A 27929-nucleotide genomic window follows, 5' to 3' on the forward strand; every position below is an offset into this window, starting at 1 on the left:
ATGTGACCTTAGAACAGGCCAGAGTTTTGATCAATATCTTCATTAATGGATACGATGGAGCGTTAGAACTAGCTTGAGCAGTGGTGTCTGGTGTCGCTGTATACCTCAGTTGTATATAATAAACATTTAATGACCCCTAAAACATGTACACACATAATATGACAGAGGTCTAAGCAGAGCAGACGGGCCATGCTATAAACTTTGCTAAGTGGATACACGTTTGTCCTTTAATGTAGGGTTAGTGATCGTAGTCCAATAATTTGAAACCATGCACCAGTTCTCAGGAATTCACTACATTCCTAAATTTGACCTGGATTTGCCTCTCGTCTCGTTCAGTATAGTTTGTGGAGTCTGTTACTGTTGGCTTAGACTGTGGAGAGAGCAGCAGCTGGTGGATTTTGGGAGATAAATATATAAGAATCTTTATCTTTACAGCGTGACTGATACATTTAACTCATACAATCAAATGTTTTAACGTGTCTAAATCTGATTAATTTGATGAAACTGTAATCATCCTCAGGGATGAAATGGGTAGCTGTTTTCAGTCTGCAGACCTCTCACTACTGTACACTGATGCCTTTATAGGTATTACTTCAGTATTATCCTCTGAGGAGCTACAGCTGCCTACATGGTGTTACCCACAAAGCCTGGTGGTATTCTCATATACACTTACGCCGTACAAAAATATGCAAAATAAATGAAATGTTAACAGAAAACAAAGAGTACTGACAAAAAAGTGTTGAACTTAACACATTCAGGGCAGTGGCCAGATGCCAGCCTCAGTGACTGGATTTTCGGGAAGCAAACCCAACACCCTTTCTCAAAAAACATATGTGGTTTTGCTTCGTTCCTGTTTTCTTTTCATGGAGGATTTGGAGATTGGTAAACTAGGAACCAGCCACCGGTTTGGTTATGAGTGTGTGCGAAGGTGGGAGAGAGAAAGACAAAGAAATACAAGTCAGGAGTGTAGGAGGAGGACTCTAAATTAAGCTCCTGTTAAAATTATTCTTCTTAAAAATACATCCCCAAAATAAACACAACTCTCAGACCAGAGATTCAAAGAAGAGAAAGTGAGACCCTCAGCATTCCTACTCGACGGGCTCCTGTGAGAGGCCAGGAAGTGGGGTAGGTGGGAAAGATCATTGGGCATTTAGTTGAAAAACACGACTCTCATGTGTGGGTACTTCAGTCGGCTCAGTCTGTGGCAATCCCTCGTTTCCTAACCCCTCAGCTGAAACACTCCAAACCTGCTGTGCTACTTTTATGGACACAGAGACAATAGAGTCTCATCGAGAGCTCCATAAAAATCCCTGTAATCAGGAGGAGACGACCGACACGCCCCTCGTCCTGTGCTTGGCTCCTGTGGTTGGGTTTCTCAGCAGCAGTGTTAGCAAACACAGTAAGAGACAAGGCGGCAGAAAGGTTCATCATGAGTATGTACAGTGTAATGACATATAATCATCACCCTGCCCTTTTTATAACTCAATCCATTTCACAGTAACACCCAACTGTAAGACCTGCTAGTTCATTGTTTCAACATTCACATCAGAGGAAGTGTTTTGCCAAACAGCGATGTACAAACCTTTAAATCTTATCAGGAAGCTAAAAACCGCATCCAACGGAACATAAATCAACTCCGTTTTTTTCTGGGCCAAACTACGTAGCTTTCCATGAGGCCGTTCTTCCAGACACTCCTATTAATGCAACCTTATCCAGAGATGAATGAAATGCAAAAAAGACCTGTTTCTGTGGAAAGTCAGAGTCTGGTGCAGCCACCAAAACATCACTGACTTGTGTTAGATCAAAGCATTTGCGTGTTCCCCTATAAGCAGCTGATTACAGTATATTTTACATTAAACCCTCAGTATAAATCCCTGTCCACCGTTCCATGTTGTAATCCATCTCTGTTCTGCAATTACAGTGTATTTTTTGCCGCAACAAGCAATAAAAGGTTGATATGCTACAAGCGCAGGATTTAGCCACCTCTCATTGCGAATAAAAATCAAACGGATGCTTGAATTGCTGGTGTTATACAATACTGATTTGTTAACGAGGTAAGGTACAAGTGCCAGTAAATCAGTCTGATGCCATGTAATCATTTTCACAGTAGGAATAAACGCCATTTTTAGAAGAAAAAAAACACTACAGAGTCGGTTTCAACAGTCCCGAGGGAAGATTTTCACACCAGCACCATCCCAGTAAGAGTCAGAATAACACTGTGTTGAATTCACTTCAGTATGTGAATATAAGCTCGGTATTAATATGGTGACAACTTGAGAAGTTCCTGGGAAAAAAAGCTTTTGAACTGCTAAGAGAACCTGGAGCTGAACTTCCAGACAACAAGAAGAAAATTCAAATAGAAGTTTTAATTCCAGTCTGGAGGGGACACGACTGGATGTTTGATGTGAGAAAACTCCCGGGCAATCAGAGGGAGTGCAGAATTTCAGATTAACTTTAAGCCATTGAGCCCTGTGAAAGCTAAGCCACAACAGCTCTCCTGCTGTGATCTCATCCTCTTCTTTGCCCTGACACTGAAGTTTCCTGCTGAAGAGAGAGCCTGAAACCCAGGGCCAAGAACAACCAGTAACGCTCGCCAAGAGGGGCAGATATTCCCAGAACCTCCACCTCCTCAATACGGTCATCTATTGGACCAGGTTTGAGGACAATACGCCGGATCGTGGGTGACTAATCAACGACAACTCTTGGCTTGAGATGTTTTGACTTCAAACTTCTCTTGGTGAATGAGTGTGACTCATTGCAGCTGCTGAAGAATTAAAACTAACTAAACTGCCCCCTCCCTCCCCCAAATTGATTTACTCATTTTTAATCTAAAGATCTAGACCAAAATATGAGAATTAAGCTTTTCCCTTAACCTAACCCTATTTTGACAGATGTCTGTGATAAAAAAACAGGCCAGTGTGATAAAACTGCAACCAACAAATAGGCAGGAAATTCCAGCCTGCTGTGTTTGTTTCTTTGGTGTTTTATGGTGGTCTGGCCTCTGAGGCAACTCCAAACTGGATAGGTTTTTACCTCATCCGAGAAGCATGGACGATGAGAAGGAGAGAGGGGCTATTGGAGAGAAGAGCATATTTGCATTTTGCAGCCACACTCAGAATCAGAGCAAACTCTAACCTCTGGGAGAGCGCAAATCAAATTTAGAAACCAGAGTGAGCGTCAAAACTTTCCATCACTCCTACACTTATGCACTGTGAGAAATGATAATTATCGCAGTGCAGCTATGACTTTTAAATCAGAGTGGGACAGGAGTTATATCGAGTTCTGTAGTTACATTTTAAGGTGAATCTTGAAATGGGTGTTTTGTGTGAGATCATGAACAACAACTTACACCAAGCATGAAAGTTTCATCAAAACATTCTGAGCTGTTCCTGCTCACAGATATATTGTGAGATAAACTGCGGTGGCTCGGGAACGGCAAAACATTCCCCATAACAAATCCAGTGAGACAACATTTCATAAAACAAATCAACATCAATTATTTCCCTCCTAGATCCGTTTGCATCTCATCCATTTGGCTTAAAAAGTGATTGAAAAGGGATTCTCAACTTCAGCAGCGTGGCAATTTGATGGCAGATGGGCACAAGTCATTTTGAAATTAAGAAACTAAGCCTTTGCCAAAAAAAGAGCTCCAGATTATTTTTGCAGTGCACTCTTTGGGATGAGAGTGTAATGATTCAATGAAAGTAGATCAGAATATAAGTGGGTTACACAAGTGACAGCCTTGCCCAGATTCTTGTTAAATTAATGTGGATACTTGATACTGACAGCCCATATTTCCACTGTCTAACTCCTTTTTTGAGCCATTAAAGACATCATGTAGTTTAAAGGAAAGGTTCACAGTTTTTCAACTCTACCTTAAAATAAGGTACCCAAATAAGGTGCCCAAATGAAGATGTGCATGTTTTTCCTGCTGTAATCATACCTCCTTCATAATGCATTTTCAATGTAAGTGATGGGGGACAAAATCCACAGCCGTCTTTGTGTGCAAAAATTACTTTAGAAGTTTGCAGCTATAATGAGGCACCAGCTGTCTAAATGAATCAAATCAAGTCTATATCTTTAGAAATTACTGTCTTTTTAGTGCCAGAATCCCTCTTTTTGTTACACTGCAGCTGTACAGGAAAACACTGTCCATCGAGACATGAAGAGGGAATATTTTTCTAAACAGACTAACTTTGTTTGATGAACTCAGACAGCTGAAGGCTTATATTATCCTCAGATAAACTTTCAAACACATTTTTGGGCTGTGTGGATATTGGCAGAGATCAGTTATAATTATGGAGGGATTTCTTAATGGCCAGTATGAACAGGAGGAATGATTACAAAGCAAAACCTGTTTCAGTGTTCATACGAGCACCTGACTGTTTGTTTTTAAGACAGACTTGAAAGATTGTGAACAAATCCTTTGACCTGTGCAGTCAAAAAGTCACTACCAGTGTAGTTAAACTTTGACTTTCCTAAACTTTGACTTCCACGACAAATAATTAAATTATAAGGAACATTTTTTTTTTTTTAAATTAAATGTTAATACAAGAAACAAACTCAATTTTACTGCTTAATTATTGAGGTGAGGTCATCTTTCACAGTGTCCCCATAACATGAAACGGTGTAGTAGCCGTTCAGGACTGGACTGAATGTGTTAATTGCAGCTTGTAAAAGGATGTAGCCAAAAGGTCACATCTGCCTGCAGGGTGCCAAATGAAGCGTCATCACACTCCTTCAGTTTTACAGCGCAACCTAAAAACATCCATCCATCCATCCATCTACAAAAATAGAACAAAAAAACACCGAAAACAAAGTGCTTGGCTTTGCCGCTTTAAATTAACTTTTGCATGAATAGAAATCACAATAGAGACTTTAAGCCGCTCACCCTCCTCCACCCTCCACCACCACCACCTCCTCCCCCCTGTTTTTCTCCACATCTGGTTCCACTCACTGCTCGGACTTCTGGTTCGTGGCATACCAAAGCACCAAATCCACAATACGCACAAAAATATCCCTGACTGCCTGCTTTCTAATGTATTTTCTGACTGGAAGCCGTCACCAAAACAAAAAAGCATGCGCAATAGGTTCGATGTCTGACAGCTTTTTCCACTTTTAGATGAATGAAATTAAGCACAAAAAAAAAAAAAAAAAAGTGGACATTTTTCTCTCACCCGCAGAGCTCCTCTTCAGTTCCAGACTAAAGATGAATAAATATAAAGTGCATTTGTAGAATATATCTCGCCCATTTGTCCATGTTCTCCTTGATTCCTTGTCTCGGTGACGGTCGTTGCCTTGCATGCTCACAACTACAACACACAAGCACACAGACACACGCTGGGAAAAAAAAAAAAAAAGAAACGAGGGAGAGGGGAAAAAAAGAAGTGAAGCCGGAGCTGCAACTGCCCGAGTGTTGCACTTTGAGGACGGATGATGCAGAGTTGGTGGCGAGTTTGACCGCTAGAGCTCCGTCTGCGTCTCAGTCAGACGAGACTGAAATGAATGGAGCAGCGTCAACAGTGTGTGTGTGTGTGTGTGTGTGTGTGTGTGTGTGTGTGTGTGTGTGTGTGTGTGTGTGTGTGTGTGTGTGTGTGTGTTTGTCTGTCTGTCTGTGTGTGTGTGTGTGTGTGTGTCTGTGTGTTTGTATGGTTCCCAACATGAGGTCCGAGGACCTCCAGGGGCCTATAGGAGTGGACCCCACATAACAACCCATCACATTTGACAGTGGGATGGACTCATACAATTAATAACGATTGAGAAAGTTATTATTAAATCCTGGCAGCGAGAAAATACGGAAGCTTATTGCATTCATTCAATAAAAAAAAATACAGATCCTGTTTTTCTGAGTAATTTTTTCTAAAATCAGTTTTTCTGAGTAATTTTTTCTGTTTTTCTGAGTAATTTTTTTTAAAATCAGTTTTTCTGAGTAATTTTTTTCCTGTTTTTCTGAGTAATTTTTTTTGGATCAGTTTTTCTGAGTAATTATTTCTGTTTTTCTGAGTAAAACAGAAATAGGTGTTATCGCGAGATTTCGAAGTAGAGAAAAAATTACTCAAAAAAACAGGGAAAAAATTACTCAGAAAAACAAGGGGAAAAAATTACTCAGAAAATAAGGGGGAAAAAAATTACTCAGAAAAACAGGAAAAAAAAAATTACTCAGAAAAACAGAAATAATTACTCAGAAAAACTGATCCAAAAAAAATTACTCAGAAAAACAGGAAAAAATTACTCAGAAAAACAGGAAAAAATTACTCAGAAAAACTGATCCAAAAAAATTACTCAGAAAAACAGAAATAATTACTCAGAAAAACTGATTTAAAAAAAAATTACTCAGAAAAACAGAAAAAATTACTCAGAAAAACAGGATCTGTATTTTTTTTTATTGAATGAATGCAATAAGCTTCCGTAAGAAAACGCTAAGTCTAAACTTTTATAAAATAAATCACTGTTGTAAACATATGATTAAGTTGAAAACTGTAATAAATGTTAATCATCAGTTATACTCTTCCTTCCAGTCTTTAGCAGTATTTTTTAACCTATTCAGTGGTTCACATCATACATTACTTATATTACTTCTGAGTGAGTTTTGCACAATATTTAATCCAGATTTTACTCTTTAACTTGTGCATTTTTTCCTTTTTTTTGTTTTGTTTGTTTGTTTGTTTTTATGGAATTTATGTCTAAAATTGGGTAGGTAGGGCAGGGTAACTTTATTGAGCCTTCTAGGGTGAAGTTTAAAATTGACACAACAGTATTCTTTAAAAGTGATTAAAATAATATAAAATATACAGAAAAAAATAAGTTAAAACTTTCATAAATGATCTTTATCAATTATACTTTTCCCTCAAGTCTTTGGCAAACACAAAACTTCTCTTTACTTATTCAATGGTACTAATTATAATAATATTTATAAACTTTATTTATAGAGCACATTTCATACAAGAGATGTACCTCAAAGTGCTTTACAGAGAAACAAAAACCTAATCCAGATTGTACTATTCAACTTGTGCATTTTGGTTTTGGAGCTCAGTGATTTCCTTGTATCACTACCTTCATGTTGTTTATGGTATTCCTTATGCACTTGTCTACTTCCAGTCAATTCTTACCTTTATTTAAAAGTAAAAGCCTCCTGTCTAGAGCTCATTCTCAGTGCTCTTGAAGTCAGTCAGGCACTTGACCACTGCCTTTCCTGTAAATCCTAAATGTATCTGTGTTACGAAGATTTAGTTTGCAATTAAAAGGCATCATTCCTGTTCTTCAAAATACCTGTTCTGTCCTTTAGACCTGGTGTTCAGTAGCTGACCCATCAGTGCCGTGATATGATAAAGATAATTATTCTCACTTGAAAGGATCTTATAATATCCCTGTAACAGTACAATAAATACATTTAGTGTAGCATTTAATGGCCCCTCTTAAAGGTCCTTTGGAGACTTGAAGTTTGGAAGTGGTTGTTTAGACTAAAACTTCATTTTGGATCCATTTCCTGCCACTTATCCAGGAGCATGTTGTGGTGGCATTAAACTGAGTAAGGAAACCAGACATCCTTCTCCCCGGCGACACCCTCCAGTTCCTCCTTGTGCAGGTGAGATATGCAATCCCTTCAGCGTGTTGCGGGTCTGCCCCTGGGGTTTCCGAAAAGTTGGACATGCCCAGAACACCTCCAGAGGGAGGCCTCCAGGAGAGATCCTAACCAGGTGCCAAAAACCACCTCAGCTGGCTCCTTTCAATCAAATATAAACTAAAAACTAGCTTTACTTCATATGAGGTGCGACTGCCAAAAGCTTGACTGTACTATAAACATGTGCAGTATGTGTTCAGTCTTACATACTGCTCATATTCTGACCCGGTTCAAGTATTCCTTTATAAATAGTGCGTATGCCAGCTTTTGAACCACAGATGTATTTTTGTTTTGACACTATTATTATAGTGAAAATACATTCACATTGTATTCTGATTTCGGAAGGATGCAACATTTAAATAGAATGTTTCACAATAACTTTGAAGACCTTTTGTGTGCAAAAATGTACACCAGCTGCACAAAAACGATGATAATAATCACAGGAAAATGTTGAAATATTTCCATTTTTGTACTCGCTGGCCCACTTTAGGAAAAGTCATAACATTTCAGGCTTAAAGAATGTAAGTTAGGGTGTTTATATTGCCTTCAAATGTCAGAATGAGCCAAATTTGACCCGAACAGTATGTACGGGTTAGATGCAGCCTAATAAAAAATAATTAAAGGTCTGCTGTCACATTATGCAGACTGATCATGTTTAGTTTGTGGACTGTCGGCTTATGTGCAAGAACTTTGTCTAATTGTATTCAACAGACACACAACCCACTGAATTAGCTTTTTAAAATGGTGTTAAAATATCTTTCACTTCCTCCTTTTCTTATTTATGAAAATGAGGCAGCATTCATGAAGCTCTACTGATTACACCAATATAAAGTCAGCTCTCTCTAATCAATGTGGTATTAAAGGCTCAGTTTTCAGTCAGTTTACTCACTTATCAGATAATATGACTGAATTAAACTGTTCACTAGCTTGGTGGGAAGTCTTCTCCTGAATATATATTTGATTTTTTTTGTCTGAATCATTAATTTTTACACAGAAAATTACAATAATACACTGTCAGTAGAAGTTATTCCTTCACAGAAATCACACAGTCACAGATGAGCCCAGAACAAACAAACACATTTTAACCAATAGTATTTAATGGTTTATGCAATTCTCTGCTAAGGCCCAATCTCCCCCCGACAGTACTATTAGGACAACCAGTCCCTTGCATTTTATTGGCCAAAAATAAATTCAAACATACCTAAATAAATATGTGTGTTTATGGTCAAGGAGAGGGGAAGGGGGAGTGGAGGGGAGGGGGGTCAATCAAAAAACAATAACAGTTCTAATTAAAGGCAACTTCAAAAAACACAACAGTTTTCTCCATAAAACTGGTAAAATTGAAAAGTTTTCTTAAAAAAATGTAAAAGGGGTCCTTCCTCAACAGCTTCCACTCCATATCAAGTAACACGACTCTAAAACCATTCATTATAAAAACTGGAGGTGGAACACTGCCACCAGCTGGAAGTTATAAGCTTTGGTCACAGGAGTTTGACGAGGAGATGGGAGGGCAGTAGGGGGTAACAGGGGTTAGTAGCTTCTGTTCCCTCCTCGTCGCAAAACTATCTGGCTCTGGAATTTTTAAGCGGGGCAGGGGAGGGTGGGAGGGGGATCCCAGAACACCAAGATGGATGACATAGTGCCGCAGATATTTAGAGTTCAATACAATAAACAAGGCCGGACTGGTTCTCTCGGTTTGAGTTCAGGGAGATGAGAACAAACTAAATGTTTGATTTTGGGGAGTTGAGACTACCTGGGGACCAGAACGGCTCATGCATGAGTGTACGTGTGTGTGAGTGCGTATCGGTATGAGGCCTTCCGCAGTCCTTTCCATCTGGCCAAGCTGAAGCAGTTCTATACTTCTTTTATAATTTTCTCTTTTTTTTTTAAAACAGAAAAGAAAAAATCCCCCCCCAAAAAAAGAAACACTGGACCCCACTTTTCACCAACACAGTGCCAAAACCTCACCCTTCGCTGTGTGAGTCGTCCAGGGCTTTGACCCCCAGAACAACGCAGGTAGGCTGGGGTGGGTGGACATGAGAGGGATGATGGGTGACGCGAGCCTCCCTTCACCAAACCCCCGTCCATGACTTCTCACCGACACCCCCTTGCCCGTCTTCTGACCAGATTCTCTTAGGCTCTTCGTGGCAAGGTAGGATGCTGTTGGGAGGTGGTGGGGGGGGGCACACAATATTGGCGTCGCTCCCACCCCGTCCCACTCTTTCAAAAAACAAAAACAGTTCAGTCAGTCTGTTAAGGGGTGTGGGCTCAGTTTGAGGCGCTGCTGTTAGAGGAGCTGGATGTGGAGGCCACCGCCATGCCCGAGGTGCCCGAGGAGGCCACCGACTTGCGGATGTGGGGCATGAGGAAGGGGTCACTGGCCAATTGGTGCACGTCGATGCGGTCCTCTTTACGGTAGACTAGACAGCGCCTTATAAAGGCCTAGAAGGAGAAAAACAGAGAGTGATATAACTTCTAAATAAAATCTGAGTGCAGATATCAACTTTTACATTTGGGTGAAAAGATCAGAATTTCCTAAATTCTGGACAATATGACTACATACTGTGCAATATTAGTATTTCATGTATACAACTAATTTCAATTCAACTGTGCAATATACATATATATTTTCTGTCATATTCATCTGTGCAATAACAATATCATCTCTGGTATATTACCACTCAATACCAATATTACCCTTGAAAATAATGTAATATTAATTTTACTATACATTTTTTACTATTATTGTTTTTTGTATTTATTATTATTTATTGTTCTTTATTCTTTTTCTTATTGCTGCTCTTCTATTTGACTGTCCACTAGCTACAGTAATAATGCAAATTTCCCCACTGTGGGACTAATAAAGGAATATCTTATACACCCAAAATTATTCTTCTTAAAAATAGATGTTATAGAAATATTAGACACAAGAAAAGTAATGAGGTAAGAGAGTCCTAATCCTGTACCTTAGCTTCAGGTGTGACTACTGGTTTAGGAGGAAACTGCACATCTGTTGCTTTCAGTATGGTGTTCTCCTGCAGGATGTCCTGCTGGGACTGGTTGTGGCCGAAGGGCTAATGAGCAAAGAGAGGGAAGAGAAGAGTGTTATGGTAACCAAAACATGCTGGGCAAAACAACTAAATAAATAACGTAACTAAGAGCAATTAAAGTGATTTTGTGTGCAGTTCACTGTTCAGATGAAAATAAAAGCCACTTTGTCTTCTTTTCAGTCTTACACTCATTTTCCTAATAACAAACGCTGAAAATGATCCCACAAAATGGGAGTGCTAAATACATTCGGACAAGGAGAAACTATTTCCTCTTCATTTGTGTAAGAGAAGAGACGCAGAACTCAAGCAGATTTCTGGATTAAATGTATGTTACCCACAACTACTCAACATGTTGAATATTCCAGTATAATCATGAAATGTGGAGAGTTGGAGGGTTTTATTTTGTTTATACCACGGCCACTTTTTCAACAAAATGTCATCAAATTAAAAAAAATAAATCAGGTGTTCATTTGATGCTTTGATATTTTTCTGCTTTAAACATCATGAAATGTATTTAATGTGCCTCCTGCAGACCACAGAATTCCTGCCGCCTGCATTGCTAAGTAACATCTAAGAAAGAGGGGCTTGACATGGCTCGCTAAGGCGTTTGCTTTTAATCTCAAAAACAAAGAACAATGCTGCATTATGCGACATGATATGATAACAGCGGCCTTTCCAGTGTAGGTAATATTACGTAATGCTTATCCTTCTCTCTCTCTTTTTTCCACTTTTACCTAAATCTACAATTTCTCTTCCAAGATACTTGCAAACATAAAAACATCTGTAATTTATTTTGCATGGTTCTCACTCAGTTGCTATTTATCAGTTTTTTTTAGTTTTTTTAGTTTTATTGGTTTCACAAATAACGCTAGCCCCAACCTCTTTAGCCAAGCCTCATTATTGTCATTTTCACCTACAGTTTAATATTGGCACATTAATTTAAACTGCAAACAAACACCTGTGTAAGAGGTGCCCCGTTATACCGTCTGATTCACGCCTTCCAGCCAATCAGAAATCAAAATCTTCAGTGTCCATGGTATAAAAATAAAATTATAACCAAGGGATTTTACCCTAATTACATTTCTTTGCAATAAAATACAATTTTATGACTAAACAACAGCTAAAAATGACCTGACACAACATATTTTTCTCAGTGTGTCTCTCCTTACCTTGCGGCCATACAAACACTGGTAGAAAATGACTCCCACAGACCACACATCCACCTTGTTGGAGATTTTGGGCGGCTCCTTCCCAACCACAAAGCACTCAGGTGGCAGGTACCTAAAGGTCAAAAGAGGAGTCACGTAAATATGAATCAGTTCAACTAACTAAATAATACTGTTTCCTGTTTCGAAGTGTGTTATGAAGACCTGACATGACAAACTATGCAAACTTAACTTTTTCTGAATGTGTCACTTCCTCATTTTCATACTAGAAACCATGTTCTAGTATAATAGTGTCACCTTCTAACACGTTGGCTGTCAAATAATTAAACTAGTGAAACTTGAATGTTCTTTGTGCTATCTTGGAAAATGACACGCACTAGACCTCAGGGCTGGGTGGTAAGACCAAAATCTCAAAACCTGATATATGTAATTTCATCATCCTGACAGCACATTTTAATTCAGTGCATATCTTAAATAGTTGGTCCATTTGCCCCCCAGTCCCTCCAACCCGGTGCATCATAAGAGAGCAGAGGAGAGCAGCGTGACCATAAATGACATCAAAATGCTGCAGAGACTCTCACACTGAGCTGAAATGAAACAAGCTCACATACATTTTGGTAAATAACATAAATAAAGACAGTCTGTACTGTTTTGCTGTCATTTATAGTCGCTGCCTCGCTGCTTCTCTCCTCTCCTTTCTCTCAGTGCCGGAGGGGCTGAGCCTTCTGTGTGTGTGCAGCACGGCAGAGAGACAGACAGAACAACAGAGTTGGAGAGTTGACGACAACTAAACTCATTACGTTCCTTAAAGTGCAAAAGAAACTTTGCAAGTAAAAAGAGAAGGGAGGAATTCATTAACTTAGGTATGCTGTAGGAGAGCTGTTTCAAACATTACATTTCAAAGTATATCGGCCGGCCGGAGGCATTCAACTCAATGTCAAAAAAAATCCCAGAAAACGCTTTGTCATACAGGTCACAGAGGGGCCAATAGGACATTTTACAAACCATGGATATCGGTTGAACAGGGCTATAATAGCTGCTGTAGGCTAAGCAGCCTCCACTGATCATGCAAGGAGATACATCTGCTGCTGCTATGCCGAAAGCAAGTCGTGTTGTTTTGTGTGCAAGTAAAGTTGTAAACATTTGGATGAATATGACTGATGCTGGGCTGTAATGACACCTGCAGTTTTTTTTTTAAATTCTGCACTTGACAACAACGAAGCAGTATATGTTGCCTACAGTTTGCCTGCATATTTTCTCTGCTGCTAGAAATTTAGCACAAAGCTCTAAATACTGCAACATACAACAACATACAACAACCAAGGAAGTTGTTCTTCTTGTACCACTTCTGCTTCAAATCTCTCAGCTTACTCAAAAAGCATGTCCCGGTAGCTGAAGCCGAACAACACATCCACAAACATTAATACTACATGAAGTACACAGACGAGCCGCCTTTGTGGAGAAGAGCTGTTTCAACTGAAATGACCGACTTTGAGAGGAAAAAATTAAAATAGCTCCCACCTACTAAAGTTATTTCACATAGTAGATAGGGGTGCAAAGAGGTAGAACATTTCCGATAAGTTTCCGGTAAATTTCTGGAAACTTTCCATGGGAAGTTAAGCTGGGGAATTTTGGACATATTCTAAGTTGGAAAATGTCCATGGGAATTATAGGAATATAGGGGAAATATAGAGAATTAACTGAAAATTTGGGGTAATTTATACAAACTGTATCAACTGTATACAAAAAGTTGTCATAAGCAGACATGCATCCAAACTAATACAACTGTTTTTTTTATTATACTCAACATTCATGTTTTTGTTGTTCAATGAAAGAATTGATTGAAGTTCTAATCACAAATAAATTAGTCAAACATTTGCAAAGTAAACTTTAAAAACATAGATCAAATATATTTACCCCACTAGTATCATCAAAACTTACTTGACTTTATATAGTCTTTGGGTTCAAATGTGTGGCTTCAATAGTCCAGGGTTTTAGAAATCATGTTAGCATGTGATGGAGGAACGCACAGTGCGTGTAGGGGGTGAGGGCCTGCAGTAAGTAATGTGCTATGTGCATGTGATTGAGGAATAGGGGAGATATTCAACTGCATTTGCATAAATCTGGTTGTTTTAACCAAGATTACGCTACAAGATGCTACATTTAAGTTCCCTGTTATAGGCCAACATGCAATTTTTTAAATTTCCAGTTTATTCCTGTTAATTCTCATTCTCAATTTTGCAACCCTAATAATAGATTTTTTTAATTGTAAGTTTGAGGTTTGTTTCCAGATTTATATGTTTATTTATGTATATTACTTTGAGTTAGTTGTTCAGTTCATCAGTTATCCAGTTGTTTAACTAAGTCAAAGATAGTTTTTCATGGTGGGGTCATCCTCTTTTCATTACAATAGATATAGTCATTTATTTTGTTACAAGTTCTTTCTGTGTTGCTCTCTAAATACAGGTTCTAATATCTTCCACAAATGTTTGTTGCTCTAAGCACACTCACAACTGTTCTGCATTAATTTGCGTAAAACTTCTACAAAAAGTTTTATTACATCTGCGGTGATTTATATTCTGCAGCTGAAACCACTCACTCTGCACACTTTATACTCTGTCATCATGTGTTTCCTTCTTTACAGTAAAATGCCTACACGCAGCAAAATGATCACTTTATTTTCTAATGCACTGTGGTTTTAAGAAAGCTCTCAGGCATAAAAAAATATCTCAACCTCTGATTAGCTGATATAAATGTACCCCTTTAGGGCCAAGGCTCGGTGGTAAAAATAGACAGAACTATTTATTATATCACAGATGATGACACCCCTGTGGCATGGTGTCATCTTCCAGTGTAAATCTTACCAGTATGTCCCCGCTCCCTGTGACGTGAGCTCCATCCCGTCCACTGAGTTGTAGCTGTCATCATCCATGATCTTCGACAGGCCGAAATCTGTGATCTTGATCTCCCCACAGGCAGTGCCGTTCACCAGAAGGATGTTACCTTAACAGGGCGAGGGGAGGATTTAGAGTCAGCATAGTATATTCATATTTTATTGAGTCAAAACGTACCGATTGTTAAATTGTTTGAGAATTGTTAAAAGTTGGGCGAGACACAGTTTAACTTGGTCTGATCAGTCGTAATCACTAAATAATAACTACAGTCCCTAATATCAAAATATTGGATGGATGGACAGAAACAGAGTTTGTCACAATGTGCAGCTCTGTTTTTCGGCATGTGAGAAACAGAAAGAAAGTAGCTGGAGCAGCGTTTCAAATGGTTAATTTAACTGACGGCGTCGATGCAATTTGTTTGAAGTAGAGCTGTGCCAAGGAGACCACCACAAAAACCACCATGCAAGCTTTCAGGAATGTAAGACCCACCAGGTTTAAGGTCGTAGTGGATAATGGGTGGTCTGATCTCATTGAGGTACTTGAGGGCATTGACAATCTGCATGATGATGGAGCGACCCTCCTTCTCTGACATAAGCTTGTGTTGCTTCAGGTAGAAGTCTAAGTCGTTGCCCTCGCAGTACTCCAGGACTGTGCAGAACCTGCCTCCCCCAAAAAAACAGGAAGAGATATTTTACTAAATCACATCATCATGTTGATAAATTCTGGCATAGTTGTGGGTTTGTTTGTTTTTTGTTAAAGGCGTGCATATATTTGAAAGGAAATGACTTACGAGTCAGTGTCGAGCGAAAAGTAGTCGTAGAGTTTAACTATTCGTGGGTGGTCCAACTCTTTATGGATTCTATATTCTCTGCATGCATGTCTGAAACAAACACCATTTTCAACAATTACACCACTGACTTTAAATGTGAATATTACATTATAGTTCATGATCATAGTTATAGTATTGGTTAAAAAAAATTCCAGAACACTCACTTGTGATAATTCTCCTTCTTCTCATCCCTCCAGTTCTTGTTTAACTGGTGGATTTTGACTGCAGCATACCTCTGCTCTGTTAAATCAAAGGCCTGAACAACAAAGATCTTCTATTAGTTAAGAAATGCATTTGGCAATGGCTCAGTGTTAGCTGTGGTGAAACTTGCTTTGCATTAAATGGCTGCGTTCATTCATCATCAGTGATGACAGCAAATTCTTGGAACAACTTCTGAAATCCTGGCACAATTATTGACTGTGAAATGTTGATGATGTCAACGTAGTGTAATGTAATGAAACGCACATCCTCAAATATTTTCTAAAGTATGCACTGCTCACTCACTGCAGTCGCTTTCAGAATATCAATGAGTTCGTTTTCAACAATCTCACCAGATTTGAATGAACATATCTGACACTTTTAATCTATCCCAAGGCTGCACCAGACTGTGCATGTGTTTATGACATTGTATCTCATTTATTAGTTTGTAACCGAGCTCTTACACTGCCTGATCCACAGAATGGCCATGATCTACATTCATTACATTCATTAAGTGGCAGAAACACTGGAAAGACTTTATAGACTCTAAACTATCAAACACGTAATAAGAATGGAAGGTTAAATGCAAACTGATTGTACTCTTCCATCAACACTCTGGGGAAGGGGAGGATCTCGATCTCACCTTGTAAACTTCACTGAAACCTCCCCGTCCAAGTAAATGAAGTAGCAGGTATCGGTCATTTAGCGTAGGGTGATCTTTGAATCTGCACAGAGTGAGAAACCATTTAAGTTGTGTATTTGGACAAACAGACATTCTAGTAAAGACAAACTAGAAAAAGATCATATGAGAAGAAATCATACTGGGAATTATCCTCATTGTGGATCCTTTTCAGCTCGCGGATGTGCAGGTTCCGCACTCGCTCCAACCTTTCCAGCTCCGCCTGGATCTCAGCCTCCTCCTGTAAAAGCGAAAAGGTAAACGTTAAAAAGTGTGCACTTACTAATACAACAACAAAAGACAGCAATAAGCATGTTGTCACCTTAAACTTGTCACATACATATCATGCATTACCTTCTTAAGATGGCCTAATCTTAATTTAAAGATTTCCTCTTGCTCGTGGTACTCTGCCTGTGATAACCTGAAAGGAAACAGAACCAACCTAAGCACAACTTCAAATATGCACACCAGAGACAAAAAAAAGATGACATAAGAAGAAGGAGAAAAAAATAGCATCATACGCTTCACTCTCTGCTCCGTTGGTCTTGCTTTTGCGTTTGTTTTGCTCCAGACTTGGAGGCGGAGTCTGGGCCATGGAGGGCGGCTTGCGCTTGGCCAGCAGCTTCCTCTGCCGTTCGATGTCCTCTCGTTGTGAGTTGATCCTTTCTTGTTGCCTGGAAAGAGAACGGTACATTGCATTTACATCACATCCAGACCAAGTGTATCATTTTGTCTTGAATAAATCTACTATAAACTCTGACTCCCTAGTGAAGAACTTGCTCTTCTATGGAAAATATGCTTATATTAAATCCTTTGCAAACACAGGGCCTAACACTTTGTATTTACTAGTTGCGTGTGTAAAACATCAGTCTTTATGTAGACCATGCAAATGATACAGTACATCATGTCACAGTATAAACTGAATAAAGTTGCAGTTAAGATCTGAAGATTAAAGTCCTTCCTCATCCCTGTCTGCCATAATTTCCTCTCATCTCTCATTTTCAACTACATAATAAAAATACTCAAAAAATGATTCCCAACTGTTTTTACTTCATCTTCATATATCCATAACAACAGACATACATCATTGGTTTCAAATTGCTATAAAATACATGTGCTGTTCTTTCTGATAAGTCTGACTTTATCTCTTGAGCGACATGTGATTGGCCCACTGCTTGCTAAACAGTTCAGCGGCCAAGATGCCACCTAAATGCTCTAAAGTGTGGCTACACTACATGCTTGTCACATCAGATAAAAGCAAAATGTGTAATGGGTATCGAATGAAGTAGTCAGTTGGTATCGGTATCACTTCAAGGGTACTTGGATTTGCAACATATAGATCCTTACTTGATAAGGTTTTGGAAGGCGTATCCATCCGTCCACTGCTCTGTGAAAGATGCACCATGTCTCACTGTAGTAAAGTGACCCAGTCTAAGCCTGTCCTGCATGCTTTTATCCCGGCACGCCATCTTCTCCTGTTTGGACTGGAGGAAGAGCAGAGAAATACAGACATTGAGTTGTTGCGTCCTTGGGGATAAAACCAGGAGCTTCCAAAAACTCACTAATGTTCAAAACCCATAATGAAGCACACACTTTGAGAAGCAGTATTTTGTATTAAATCATAGTACTATTACAAGAACATACCTTTTCAATCAGTAGCTTCTTGGACATAGTCACACACTTATTCAAGCGTTCCTTGTATCGCTCCAGCATTCTCTGCTGTTCATCAATCTGTCTCCTCAGATCACAGTTTCCCTTGAGCACAAAAAACAAAGAAGCAAAGTTAAAAAAAAAAAAAAAAAAAAGGATTAACAAATGTGTAAATGTGCAAACAGATGCAATGTGTCAACTCTATCATGCCTTGATTGAAAAACCAAAAACAGAGAACATGGTATTCTCAAAACCATTCAAAATGGCAAGCAGAGTAGCAGGGATGAAATGTAATGAGATTAGTACCCGCAGCAAATCGTCTATCCGTCCCTCCTTCTTCTCCAGGTCGGAGTTCTTGTTGTTCTCCATTGCTGTTAGTTTCTCTATAGTAAGGTCAGACTACAGGGCACAGTGAGCAAAAAAAACAAAACAGTGCTTTTGTTAATGGTGGATCATTTTGCATCAAATGTAGTGCAAGAAGTAGTCCCATCTAACAATCTCTTCCAGATGCTGATGGTTCTTGTAATGTATTGCTTTCTCTATCAGCTATTTAACAACTGCCCTTTTTAATTATGATGCATAAACAGCCAGCCAACCCTGATAGCATGCTAGTAAGTACCTGTGTGGCTTTGTGGAGCATGTGAAGAGAAATAGGCTTCAGTGAACACGACGAGTGCTCTGTGTTGGCCGAGCTGACGGAGGAAGGGCTTCCCTGCTGCACCTGGGAGGCAGAAACATTCATCCAATAAAAATCTTACATAACATCAAACTGGCAAACGAAATGTGCATGAAAACGATGACCAGCAACTGCAAAAACCCAAATGAACTATCAGTGAGCAATTCATACTTTACTTTACTTGAAAGGGTAGAAGGCCTCAGGCGTGTGCAACAGGTTTATTTATTATTCAATGTCTGTGGTCATTTATTTTTTTCATTGTTGCTTTCCTTGTTTTCAGCTATTAGAGGAACTGTGGCCAATCATGATACATTTAAACACAATTGACTAAAATGTTTTAAAGTCAGTGTGTAGTGATATTTAGTTACTATACTGTAAAATTAGACCACCCCCTCCACCTTTAAACAGACTTCATCTACTGCTGTTAATAACAAGCATGGAAGAAAGAACTGTAGGAAAGGGTGTTAAAAGTGCATGAGTCAGAACAATAGAGCAGACATGCTCACCGTGACAGGTGGGTTGGATAAGGAGTGTTGTGGGGAAGAGCGGACCACTGGTGGAATCCCCCTTGCAGGGCTGGTACCAGGACCGCTACCTCCCGCAAACTGACAGACATATAAAAAGAGAAGATGAAGGAAGCAGTTCATTGAAAAGACTGAAAGATGGTTAAAAAAAAAAAAAAGTTGGGTTAGAAAGAAAGAATGAAAAAGTTATGCATTCAATAGTGAAGCAATCTTTTAAGAAGATATCATTGATTCATCCATTTTTTGCCACTCACCTCGAAATAATCACTAATTTTAAGTCCCCTTGCTCCTGCTTTACCTGGAACAAAGAGGCAGGGGAATTAAAGAGGCAAGCTTGTATTTGGGGTACATGATGAGAGGATCTTAGCGTGAGGGACAGTCTCACCTTGGCTGCTGTCAAAGTGGTCGGCTTTCCGCTTTCTTACTCTCTGCTCGTTTGCCTTTTTCTCAGGTGTCTGTCGGGAGAGTGGCGAGAGTCAACCGCATGCATAATAAGGTAACGCCGTGAGATTGTTAGCATAAATTTTATTTTTTTAAATCAAACGGCGACAAACCTCCAGTTCTTTGTCACTCAGAGAGCCCACACTGCATAGACTCTGATTGGATGATTCATTCTGATTTTGACCCGAGCCCTGTTGAGACAAATTCAGAATAAATATGAACAAGGAGCATTTCAATATAAAGATGTGTGAAAGAGATAAACATGAATGTAGAAAATAATGCGGGCACATACAGTGTACTCATTGTGTATGCATGCACTAATGAGAGAGTGCACACAAGCGTTAGACAACACAGAGTAAAATAGGAGAGAAACTGAGGGGAAGGGATGTGGAGATTTGGCTAAATAACGTCAACCATTAACTTCCCGCTGAATCTAGACCTGCATCAGTCCTAATGCCGGTTCCCTAGGTGATGCCTGTCCGTCAAATGAATCACATCAAAATTCAGCAGGCGCTGTCCAATCAGGGAGAGATACTTAGTCATTCAGAGCACACTAGAGCTCTCTCACTGAACCCTCCTAAAATGGCTGAACATTAGGCATGCTGCTGGGGATGTATTCCTCCCTCTGTCTGTCACCTTTAGATAATGTCATCCATTTTTCTCCTGTTCACCGTGGTCTTAATGGTTCTTTCTCCTCCCTCTCTGTCTCTCTTACAGGAGAAAACCAGCGAGATGCTTTGCTTGATCTAAGAATGACAGCTTGCCCCCACCCCCCACCCCCACAAGCCTCACCCAAAAAAAAATCTTGGGTTGTTTGATCAGACTTCTTCAAAAGGACATGCACTTTCCAACAATTTGAGTAGGCCCCTTTCTGTTCTATTACCAAAAAGGTGTGCTGGTGCTTTTCCTCAAAGGATAGCAATTTTCCTTTCTTTTTGCCAACTAAGTGATGACAGAAAGAGCAGCAGTGCCACAGGGCTGTTCAAGGTCAAGAAAAAAAACTCCAAGCTCCTCTGTGACATTGGAGAGCTTTTAGACCACCAACCCATATTTCTTCACAGCCATTTGTTGACACATTTCTCTCTCTTTCTCTCTCTCTCTCACTTCCCCCCCACACGCATACCATCTCTTGTCATACAGGGTGGTTGTGGCATGACGCCTTAGCGGGAGCCGCCATTTTCTCTGCGGCAGCAGCCATGCCATGCTCTGGGCTCAGCTCTGCCTATGGCTGGCACAGGGCCCACTCCTGGCGCTGACTCTCACTCCCCAACTGTTCCAAGATCACCTTCCGCAAAGACAGCTCCATCCATGTAGCGAGCAGGAGGAGGAGGAGGGTGGAAGGCTAAACGCTGCCTCCACTCACACCTGGTCAAGAACTATTTCTGCATTCCTCCTCTGCCTTTACTCCTCCTCCCTCCCCTACCACCCCTGTCCCGTCTGTGGCCTTTTTGGCAGGCGTCGCCACTTGCATATACAGCCACTACATCATGAGCCAGGGAGAGATGCCATATCACACCAGCCAAAAAACACAGACACAGATCAACCTTCTCCAGAGACAAAGAAAAGGAGAGGGGGGCCAGGCTTGTCCAGGCCAAACAGCAGAATGACACTGAGGCAGAGTGAGACAAAGAAAAGGAAGACATTCACAAAGATGTGTAATCAAAGTATATCTGTGATTCTAAGCACTGTGACAGGTGGGAAGAGTATCTTTGCTGCGCTTCGGCCGCTCCTGAAACACAAACCTTAGCCACGCCGACCCCAGTGAAGCGAGCCTCCAACAGTTCCTGCCGCCTTGGGTCCAGGCTATGCAATTCTTCCATCATGGCTGCGGAGACACAAGAGCATAGATTAAGGAAGGCATTGTGAGGGCTGGTATATTCAAGTGGGAGTGACATATCAGTGTTTCAAAAGGCATTGGTTGTGATGAGTCATGGCTGTTTTTAGCTATATGGATGTGGAAAATTCCTGTTCTGAGTCATCAATAAGCCTGACAATAATGTTTTCCACTATGTGTATGTGTTCAGCAAGCACCAGCCATACAACTTGAGTACTCAGTAAAATACTCACACCACTAAAATGCACAGTCTGGCAAAAAATATATACATATATACAAAGCCAATACAGGATATTAAATATGCATCAAAGACGTAGGCCAGATGTGTAGAGTCACTGCCTGGAAAATTATAGCATCATGTGATAACGCCCTGGCATTATAGGCCTAAGTTACATGGCGCTAGAGTTATGAAAGGTCACTAATGGAGGCACTGCCAAGTATACTCACTCACACAGCAATGGAAAAGGCCAAATAGACAATAAATGCCCAGCTTGCTAGCCAGTGCAAAAGGTTAACATTTAAGTTACACGCCCCAACACTGACTGACTGACTGCTACGTCTGTGTTAAATGTTATCTGTGGCCATTGCATTCATTAAATGAATAGTGTTAACCTGCAGCATCCCGTGTCCATTTAATTAAGGATATACAAGATTAGGGGTTTTAACGTGATGGTGAGCAGAGGGCAGCAGCTGTTTAAGATGTGAAACCGCTTACTTAACAGTGGATAAATAAGGCTAACTAGGATGTTGGCCATCACTTAGCTACATAGCATTGGCGACCCAAGGAGCTAACTAGTAGCTAACTAGTAGCTAATGTTAAAAATGTGATTGATTTGGATGATTTACGTACCCACGAAGTAGACAAATGTTGTTTCAGATAATGACTCATGTGTAAAAACATCAGCATAACTACTGTCCTCACCTTTTAATAGTTTTTTTTAATAAAGCACACTAAAGACAGCAGGCTAACATTAACACTTAACTCGTCTGTCAAAAAGCAAAGCAGCATCTTCTCGGTCAGGTGTTGGAGCTACAACGAGACACCACATCAAATGTATGTTATTTGACAACCTAACAAGATACTTACTGTAATAGTTATATATATTTTCTCGCTCCTCCAATCCACAGGGGGCCAGTTGTTAACCCTGAAGCCGTCCCCCTGTTGTCCCCCCCCCCCCCGGTGCACTTTGCAGACCCTCCCAGGCTAGGCCGCGTGCACAGCCTCGTGCCTCGCGTTGATAATTGTCCACGATGAGATGAGGGGACACTGGAGCGCACGCTGTGAGCTCGAGGCGGACGGCAGTGGATCCCTCTTCCCCCCCTCCTCTCTCAGAGGCCTCGGGGACTCCGAGTATCCCAAAAAACCAAAAGAACACCCGCCTTTCTGTGCTCCTTAGGCGGGGATCCCCATCACATCCATCTCTCCCCGTTGCCTGTGTCGGGGTATCTCGTTTTCCACACACAATGGCGACCCTCGAGATTCTCCCTTTTTTACCCCCCACACCACCTAGTTATAAATGATATCTTCTACTACTACTACCACAACCACCTCCTCCTCCTCTTATTCTTCTTCTATCTTTTTCTCCCAGATGATTTTTTTGGGTCAGCTCGATCAAAACAAAGTTCTTCTCCCAGTCTTTCTTCGTCGCTGCAGGGGGGGGGGAGAAAACAGATCCGTTTCGGAAGTTGTGGATCTTTGCAACAACAACAAAAAAAAGCGTTTCAGCTGAATCCGGATCGATTCGGTTCGGTTCTCATGTTTTTTGCAATGTAAACAATAATCAGCAAAATCTCATATTTTCTCGTGAGATTGTTCAAGTATTTTTTCACCTTCGTTCAGTCCACGCCTGCCCCCAAATCTCGTCTGGACCAATAGTAAATCCCTCTGTGCACAATACAATTTAACAGTGCCCACCCACCCACAAAATGACCACTTATCAAAAAAAAGAAAAAGTTTGCCATTTCCATCATGTTCACACCCACACGCTACTGTACTTACATAATATCAAAAGATTTTTTTTTTAAAAGTGCTAAATGACTATTCAAAGTGGCTATCATGGAAAAGAAAGAAGAAATTAGGGTTAAACAAAACCCTTCTGAGCACAGCTTTGATATATCAGTGAAATACTTCATAAATTGATTTTTATTCATGTTGCGTGTACAAAAAGTGTCATGAAGTTCTCTTAAAAATCATGCATTTTATTTCAAAACATCACATCATTTAAAAACAGCGTCTGGTTGAATAGAAACAATACAGAAGTAACCAGCCCCTTTCTCAAATTACTGAACTTATTGTCAGAAAATGAGACATCATCACTCTTGTGGCTCTAGGATTGCAATACCATCAATAACGCTAGCCATACACAATGAGTCCGTCAGCGTTAAAGCAGCTGGGATAGTGTAAGGCCTTTACAGCATGTCGCTATCCAGTTGCAACCCCCTTTATCACAATCACAATAGAGCTTCTCATTTCCAATACATCCTCAGTAAAAAGAGGCAGCCCCGCTTTGATATCAGCACTTGGTCTCAGTCGTAGCCAGGTGGGCTCAGCCCTGCGCCTCAGGGGGCTGAACGAGAGGCTTGCGGTACTTGCACTGGATCCACACCCTGTACATGGTGAGCTGTTTCCCTCTGTTCACCTGTAGCCTCCTGTCCACGAGGTTCTGCACTTTCTCGAGCCCTGCCTCAGCGAACATCTCATGGAGCTCATCTGAAATGAACAAGCACAGAAATATGATCATTTATACAATTTTAACAAACTATCAGACTTCAAAATAATGATAAAAAGTCTTTATTTTTACCTTGAGTGAAGAAATACACTCTCGTTCCATCACCACGGACGTAGAAGTTATCCGACAGACACCTTCCTAAAATAAGAACAGAGATACAAGAAACCCAGTATTATACAACAAGACATGAACAAAACTATATTTAGTTTTAGTTATCTATAATATTCTTTCACCAGCATACTTTGACTGTCAAACACAGACAACTGCTTCATCATGACCTAATGCTGCAGTCAATTCTGAATCAGTATCACTAGCAAAAACACACATCTTCAAGTCTCAACACTCGTACCATTCTGAATCTGGAGGATACTGAACAGCTGTACAAACTATTTGGACTGTAGCCGAGCAGGACTAACCTTTCTTGAAGCGGAGCTGTGCCATATCGTAGCGTCCATAGTCCCTGAGCAGCATCACTCCCCCGGGCTTCAGCAGCCGTGCTAATCTACTGATGGATGCCTGCATCCTGAGACAGAGGTGAAACTTTAAAAAGACAACCAATACAATATAATTGCTCACACTAAAAGGAAACCAAAGAGGTAGGAAGACAGAGAAAGACGTTCATACTTGTCGGGATGCAACGCTGACAGCACAAAGATCAACACTATAACATCAAGGGTTCCATCGGGGACGGGGTGACTGGCCTCCTCGTCACTCATGTCGTGAACAAAGGCGAAGCAGCGCTCAGGGTCGTACTCTGGATTACTCTGATGACATGACGGCAATGTTAATTCATCTCTTAATTAAATCTATCGACACGTCCTTTCATTATTACCATCATCTCACCTTGACTAATTCCACAGCAGTGCTGGAGAAATCACAGCAGTACACAAAGAGTCCTGCGTCACTGCAGAAAAAAAAGTTACAGCTGTAAGTGCTCATTATAAAACAGGAGCAGAGAACAGTACTTATCAAACATGAAGTCTTGACATGTAAATATGCTGCCTGCACTTACTTGTTGGTCTTCAGGATTGGAAAAACTGTGTTTCCCACACCACAGCCAACCTGTGGACATCAATTTATATAACATTCATTCAGTTTGTTGTGAGTGACGAATGCATATGCAGCCATAAAACAAATCCTGAGAGAATCATTCTACAAAATGCATTCCTGCACGATCCTTAAAATTACTTTTAGTCATATTTTCTTAAGTTTAGAAACAGATGAAGAAAAAACTGGGTTGGACACAGAAAATGATAAATATTTACCAATAAATAATCACAAAAAGTTAATTAGCTCATCATAAATTATGCAATTTTAAAGGAAGAAGTCCATCAATAAGAACAGACAGATAAAGTTACTTAACACAGCCTCCTTAGCAGAGGAATAAAACAGCAGAACAACAAACTCATGTACTGACAATAAACATTTTAGTCATCACAATAAATGTGTTAACGTTTTGCTAACTTATAGTTAAATGTATCTCTAACCTCCAGAATGCGATATGTGGCAGAGGAGCCAGGGAAGTCGCCATCGGTGTGAAGCAGAGCTGCAGCATCCCTGCTTTGTTCCTGATCTAGACCACCCAGCAGACCGCCATCTTTGCCAGAGCCTTCAGGATGGGATTCCTGGTTAAGGCCGCACTTTGGGGCCAACTCTGGGAACTCCGTGAAGAGCCAGTGACGGTCTTTGAAGAAGCGATTTTCATGTATTGTGTAGAAATCATTCCAGAACTCATTGGCCCGGCAGTCAAAGTCATCTGCAAGACAAGGTAAGGCGGTAGAGTCAGTGTTAAAGTGATGACATAGCACATCTTTACCATATTTTAAAAGAATAATCAAACTCTACGCATAATAAGCAAAGCATAAAACTGACAGCTGTTAATTTCAAGTGTAAGCCAGTGTCACTTTCAAGAAGCAGCCACAACAACATGAAGATCCACTTATTTAATGTTTTCTCATGTTGATCACATGAAAATTAAACTAAAACTAAACAACACCAGAGAACACTACCCTCCTTATAAGCAGTTTGTAGTTGTGATCCTGCCAGTCACACTGTGTGGTTTATGTGTACGAGACATGAGTCTTGGCAGTCAAACAGCACAACCTTGTTTCTCCTGAGGCAGCGGCTGACTGTTTTCTAGCACTTTCTTCTTGGCAGCTGCTTCTTGCTCCTCAGTCCACTCCACATTGTCCCTGTTGACGACAATTATGACAATTATTACTCAGGTCTGGGTAATAAAAGCACAGAAACACCTGCTTGGGGGCGCTCTTTCATACCATTAGCCATTACACTGCAAAACACCACAGCTCCCAGTACCTCCCACTAAAAAAAAACTGATGCTGTCCTTACTATGTTAATCCCAGGAACACTGCACACATGTATATAATCTCAGGAACGTCTGCATATTGCATATTTGTATATATTGCAGATTTATTTACAAAGAAATTGTTTACTGTATAGTATTTTATTTTATTACTGTCACCCTTACACTGCTACGTTTGTCCCACTGTACTGCTGAGTCAATTTGAATTTCTCCCAAGGGGGATCAATAAAGATACATCTTATCTTATCTTATGTTAAATTCATGATGGTGATACCTGATCTGATACAATAATAAAAAGGCCGAAACATCATGAACATTTCAAAATGTGGCTCTGCATAAAACAACCAATCAATGACTTTAGTGCCAGATAAATACTATTAAATTAGCTTATTGTCTAATCCACAAAATATCCTAATATGTTAACACCTAGTAGCTACAGATATTTCCCCAGCCAGCTGATACAGTCTGTAACAGGGATGCACACCAGCATCTGTCTGCTGATTTGGGTTTTAAATTACCGACCATGCATTGTGCTGGAAGACCTGCCGCGGGTCTGTGAGGAAACGTGTCCCAAACTGAGGTCTCTTCACGTCCCCGGTGGATGAATCCGGTGACAAAATAAGCCCCGATTCACTGCTGTTCCCCTCCACTCCGACCACGGCATGGGGCGCCGCCATGCTGGATCTGACGCGACGGAAGAAGGGCCGTGCATCCGACCGTGCTGCGTTCAAGTACTATAGGAAATACTGTAATACAATGAGACTCGTTGTAACTAGTAATTATTTCACCCGTAATAACTTTAAACTCAGACATCCTATCTGTCGAAACATCTCAGTTACAATTTGGTATAATTTACAGAGGTTCAGTGATACGGAGTGCATTGCCATCTCAATTTTTTTAATTTAGCAGCTGCAAATTTTAAGAAAGCTGTAAAAGGTTTGTTTTTATCGTTGCAATATTATCCTTATGGATTATCTTTGTAAACAATCCACATATCCTAATTTAAATTTTCTTTGTGCAACTGTACAGCATATTTGTAAATGTATCTGTATCTGTTGTGAAAACGTAATCTCTCTTTTGACCTTCCTTTTAACAATCAATGTAACTCTCACACCGGAGAGTGCCTTGAATAAGCCCCCTTTTTGCACGACATCTCCAACACATTTCGCTATCATTTGTACATGTGTAAACTAATAAACTAAACTAAAACTAGTAGTATAAAGTTAGGTTTTTTTCTGGCAAATATGTGCAGGGGGTATAGATACAAAGCCCTTTTTTTATATTATATATTAAATATTATATATTGACATGTTGC

At 40.2% G+C, this 27929-nt stretch overlaps 2 protein-coding genes across 4 annotated transcripts; both read right to left on the bottom strand.

Moving 5' to 3' along the window:
* Positions 1-8732: 8732 nt before the first annotated feature.
* On the bottom strand, positions 8733-23340 carry tlk2 (tousled-like kinase 2). Of its 2 annotated transcripts, XM_062438679.1 has the most exons (21): positions 22650-23340; positions 21471-21553; positions 19842-19919; positions 19673-19742; positions 19542-19585; positions 19270-19368; positions 18707-18808; positions 18394-18486; positions 18082-18192; positions 17785-17921; positions 16959-17111; positions 16792-16858; positions 16581-16678; positions 16402-16483; positions 15725-15816; positions 15522-15611; positions 15221-15390; positions 14702-14840; positions 11841-11952; positions 10588-10695; positions 8733-10063 (listed from the first exon to the last, which is right to left on the bottom strand). In XM_062438679.1, exons 2-21 carry the CDS (start codon positions 21549-21551, stop codon positions 9890-9892), a joined length of 2100 nt encoding a protein of 699 aa, XP_062294663.1. In that variant the 5' UTR covers positions 21552-21553; positions 22650-23340; the 3' UTR covers positions 8733-9889. The 2 variants fall into 2 exon arrangements, with proteins under 2 accessions (XP_062294663.1, XP_062294664.1); XM_062438680.1 differs by lacking the exon at positions 19270-19368.
* A 377-nt stretch (positions 23341-23717) lies between these two features.
* mettl2a (methyltransferase 2A, methylcytidine) lies at positions 23718-27298 on the bottom strand. 2 transcript variants are annotated; one of them, XR_009927381.1, is made up of 10 exons: positions 27137-27298; positions 26395-26483; positions 25779-26047; positions 25304-25353; positions 25135-25195; positions 24916-25055; positions 24708-24814; positions 24364-24429; positions 23774-24272; positions 23718-23742 (listed from the first exon to the last, which is right to left on the bottom strand). XR_009927381.1 is itself a non-coding variant. In XM_062438651.1 (9 exons), the coding sequence occupies exons 1-9, from the start codon at positions 27289-27291 to the stop codon at positions 24109-24111; spliced, it is 1101 nt and encodes a 366-aa protein (XP_062294635.1). In that variant the 5' UTR covers positions 27292-27298; the 3' UTR covers positions 23741-24108. The 2 variants fall into 2 exon arrangements, 1 of the variants encoding a protein (XP_062294635.1); XM_062438651.1 differs by having other exon boundaries at positions 23741-24272.
* Between the last annotated feature and the right edge of the window lie 631 nt (positions 27299-27929).

The sequence above is a fragment of the Scomber scombrus genome, chromosome 18 (assembly GCF_963691925.1).
Source record: "Scomber scombrus chromosome 18, fScoSco1.1, whole genome shotgun sequence".
NCBI classification, from domain to species: domain Eukaryota; kingdom Metazoa; phylum Chordata; class Actinopteri; order Scombriformes; family Scombridae; genus Scomber; species Scomber scombrus.

Excerpts from the sequence above, each read along its gene's own strand:
- tlk2 (XM_062438679.1), bottom strand. The coding sequence starts at position 21,551 with ATGATGGAAGAATTGCATAGCCTGGACCCAAGGCGGCAGGAACTGTTG. Across the intron at positions 19,920-21,470 it reads CTGGGGTCGGCGTGGCTAAG|GGCTCGGGTCAAAATCAGAA; the intron begins GTTTGTGTTTCA and ends TTGTCTCAACAG. Across the intron at positions 18,487-18,706 it reads TGCTCCACAAAGCCACACAG|TCTGACCTTACTATAGAGAA; the intron begins GTACTTACTAGC and ends TGTGCCCTGTAG.
- mettl2a (XM_062438651.1), bottom strand. The coding sequence starts at position 27,291 with ATGGCGGCGCCCCATGCCGTGGTCGGAGTGGAGGGGAACAGCAGTGAA. Across the intron at positions 26,484-27,136 it reads GTCTTCCAGCACAATGCATG|GGACAATGTGGAGTGGACTG; the intron begins GTCGGTAATTTA and ends TGTCGTCAACAG. Across the intron at positions 26,048-26,394 it reads GCTGCCTCAGGAGAAACAAG|ATGACTTTGACTGCCGGGCC; the intron begins GTTGTGCTGTTT and ends CTTGTCTTGCAG.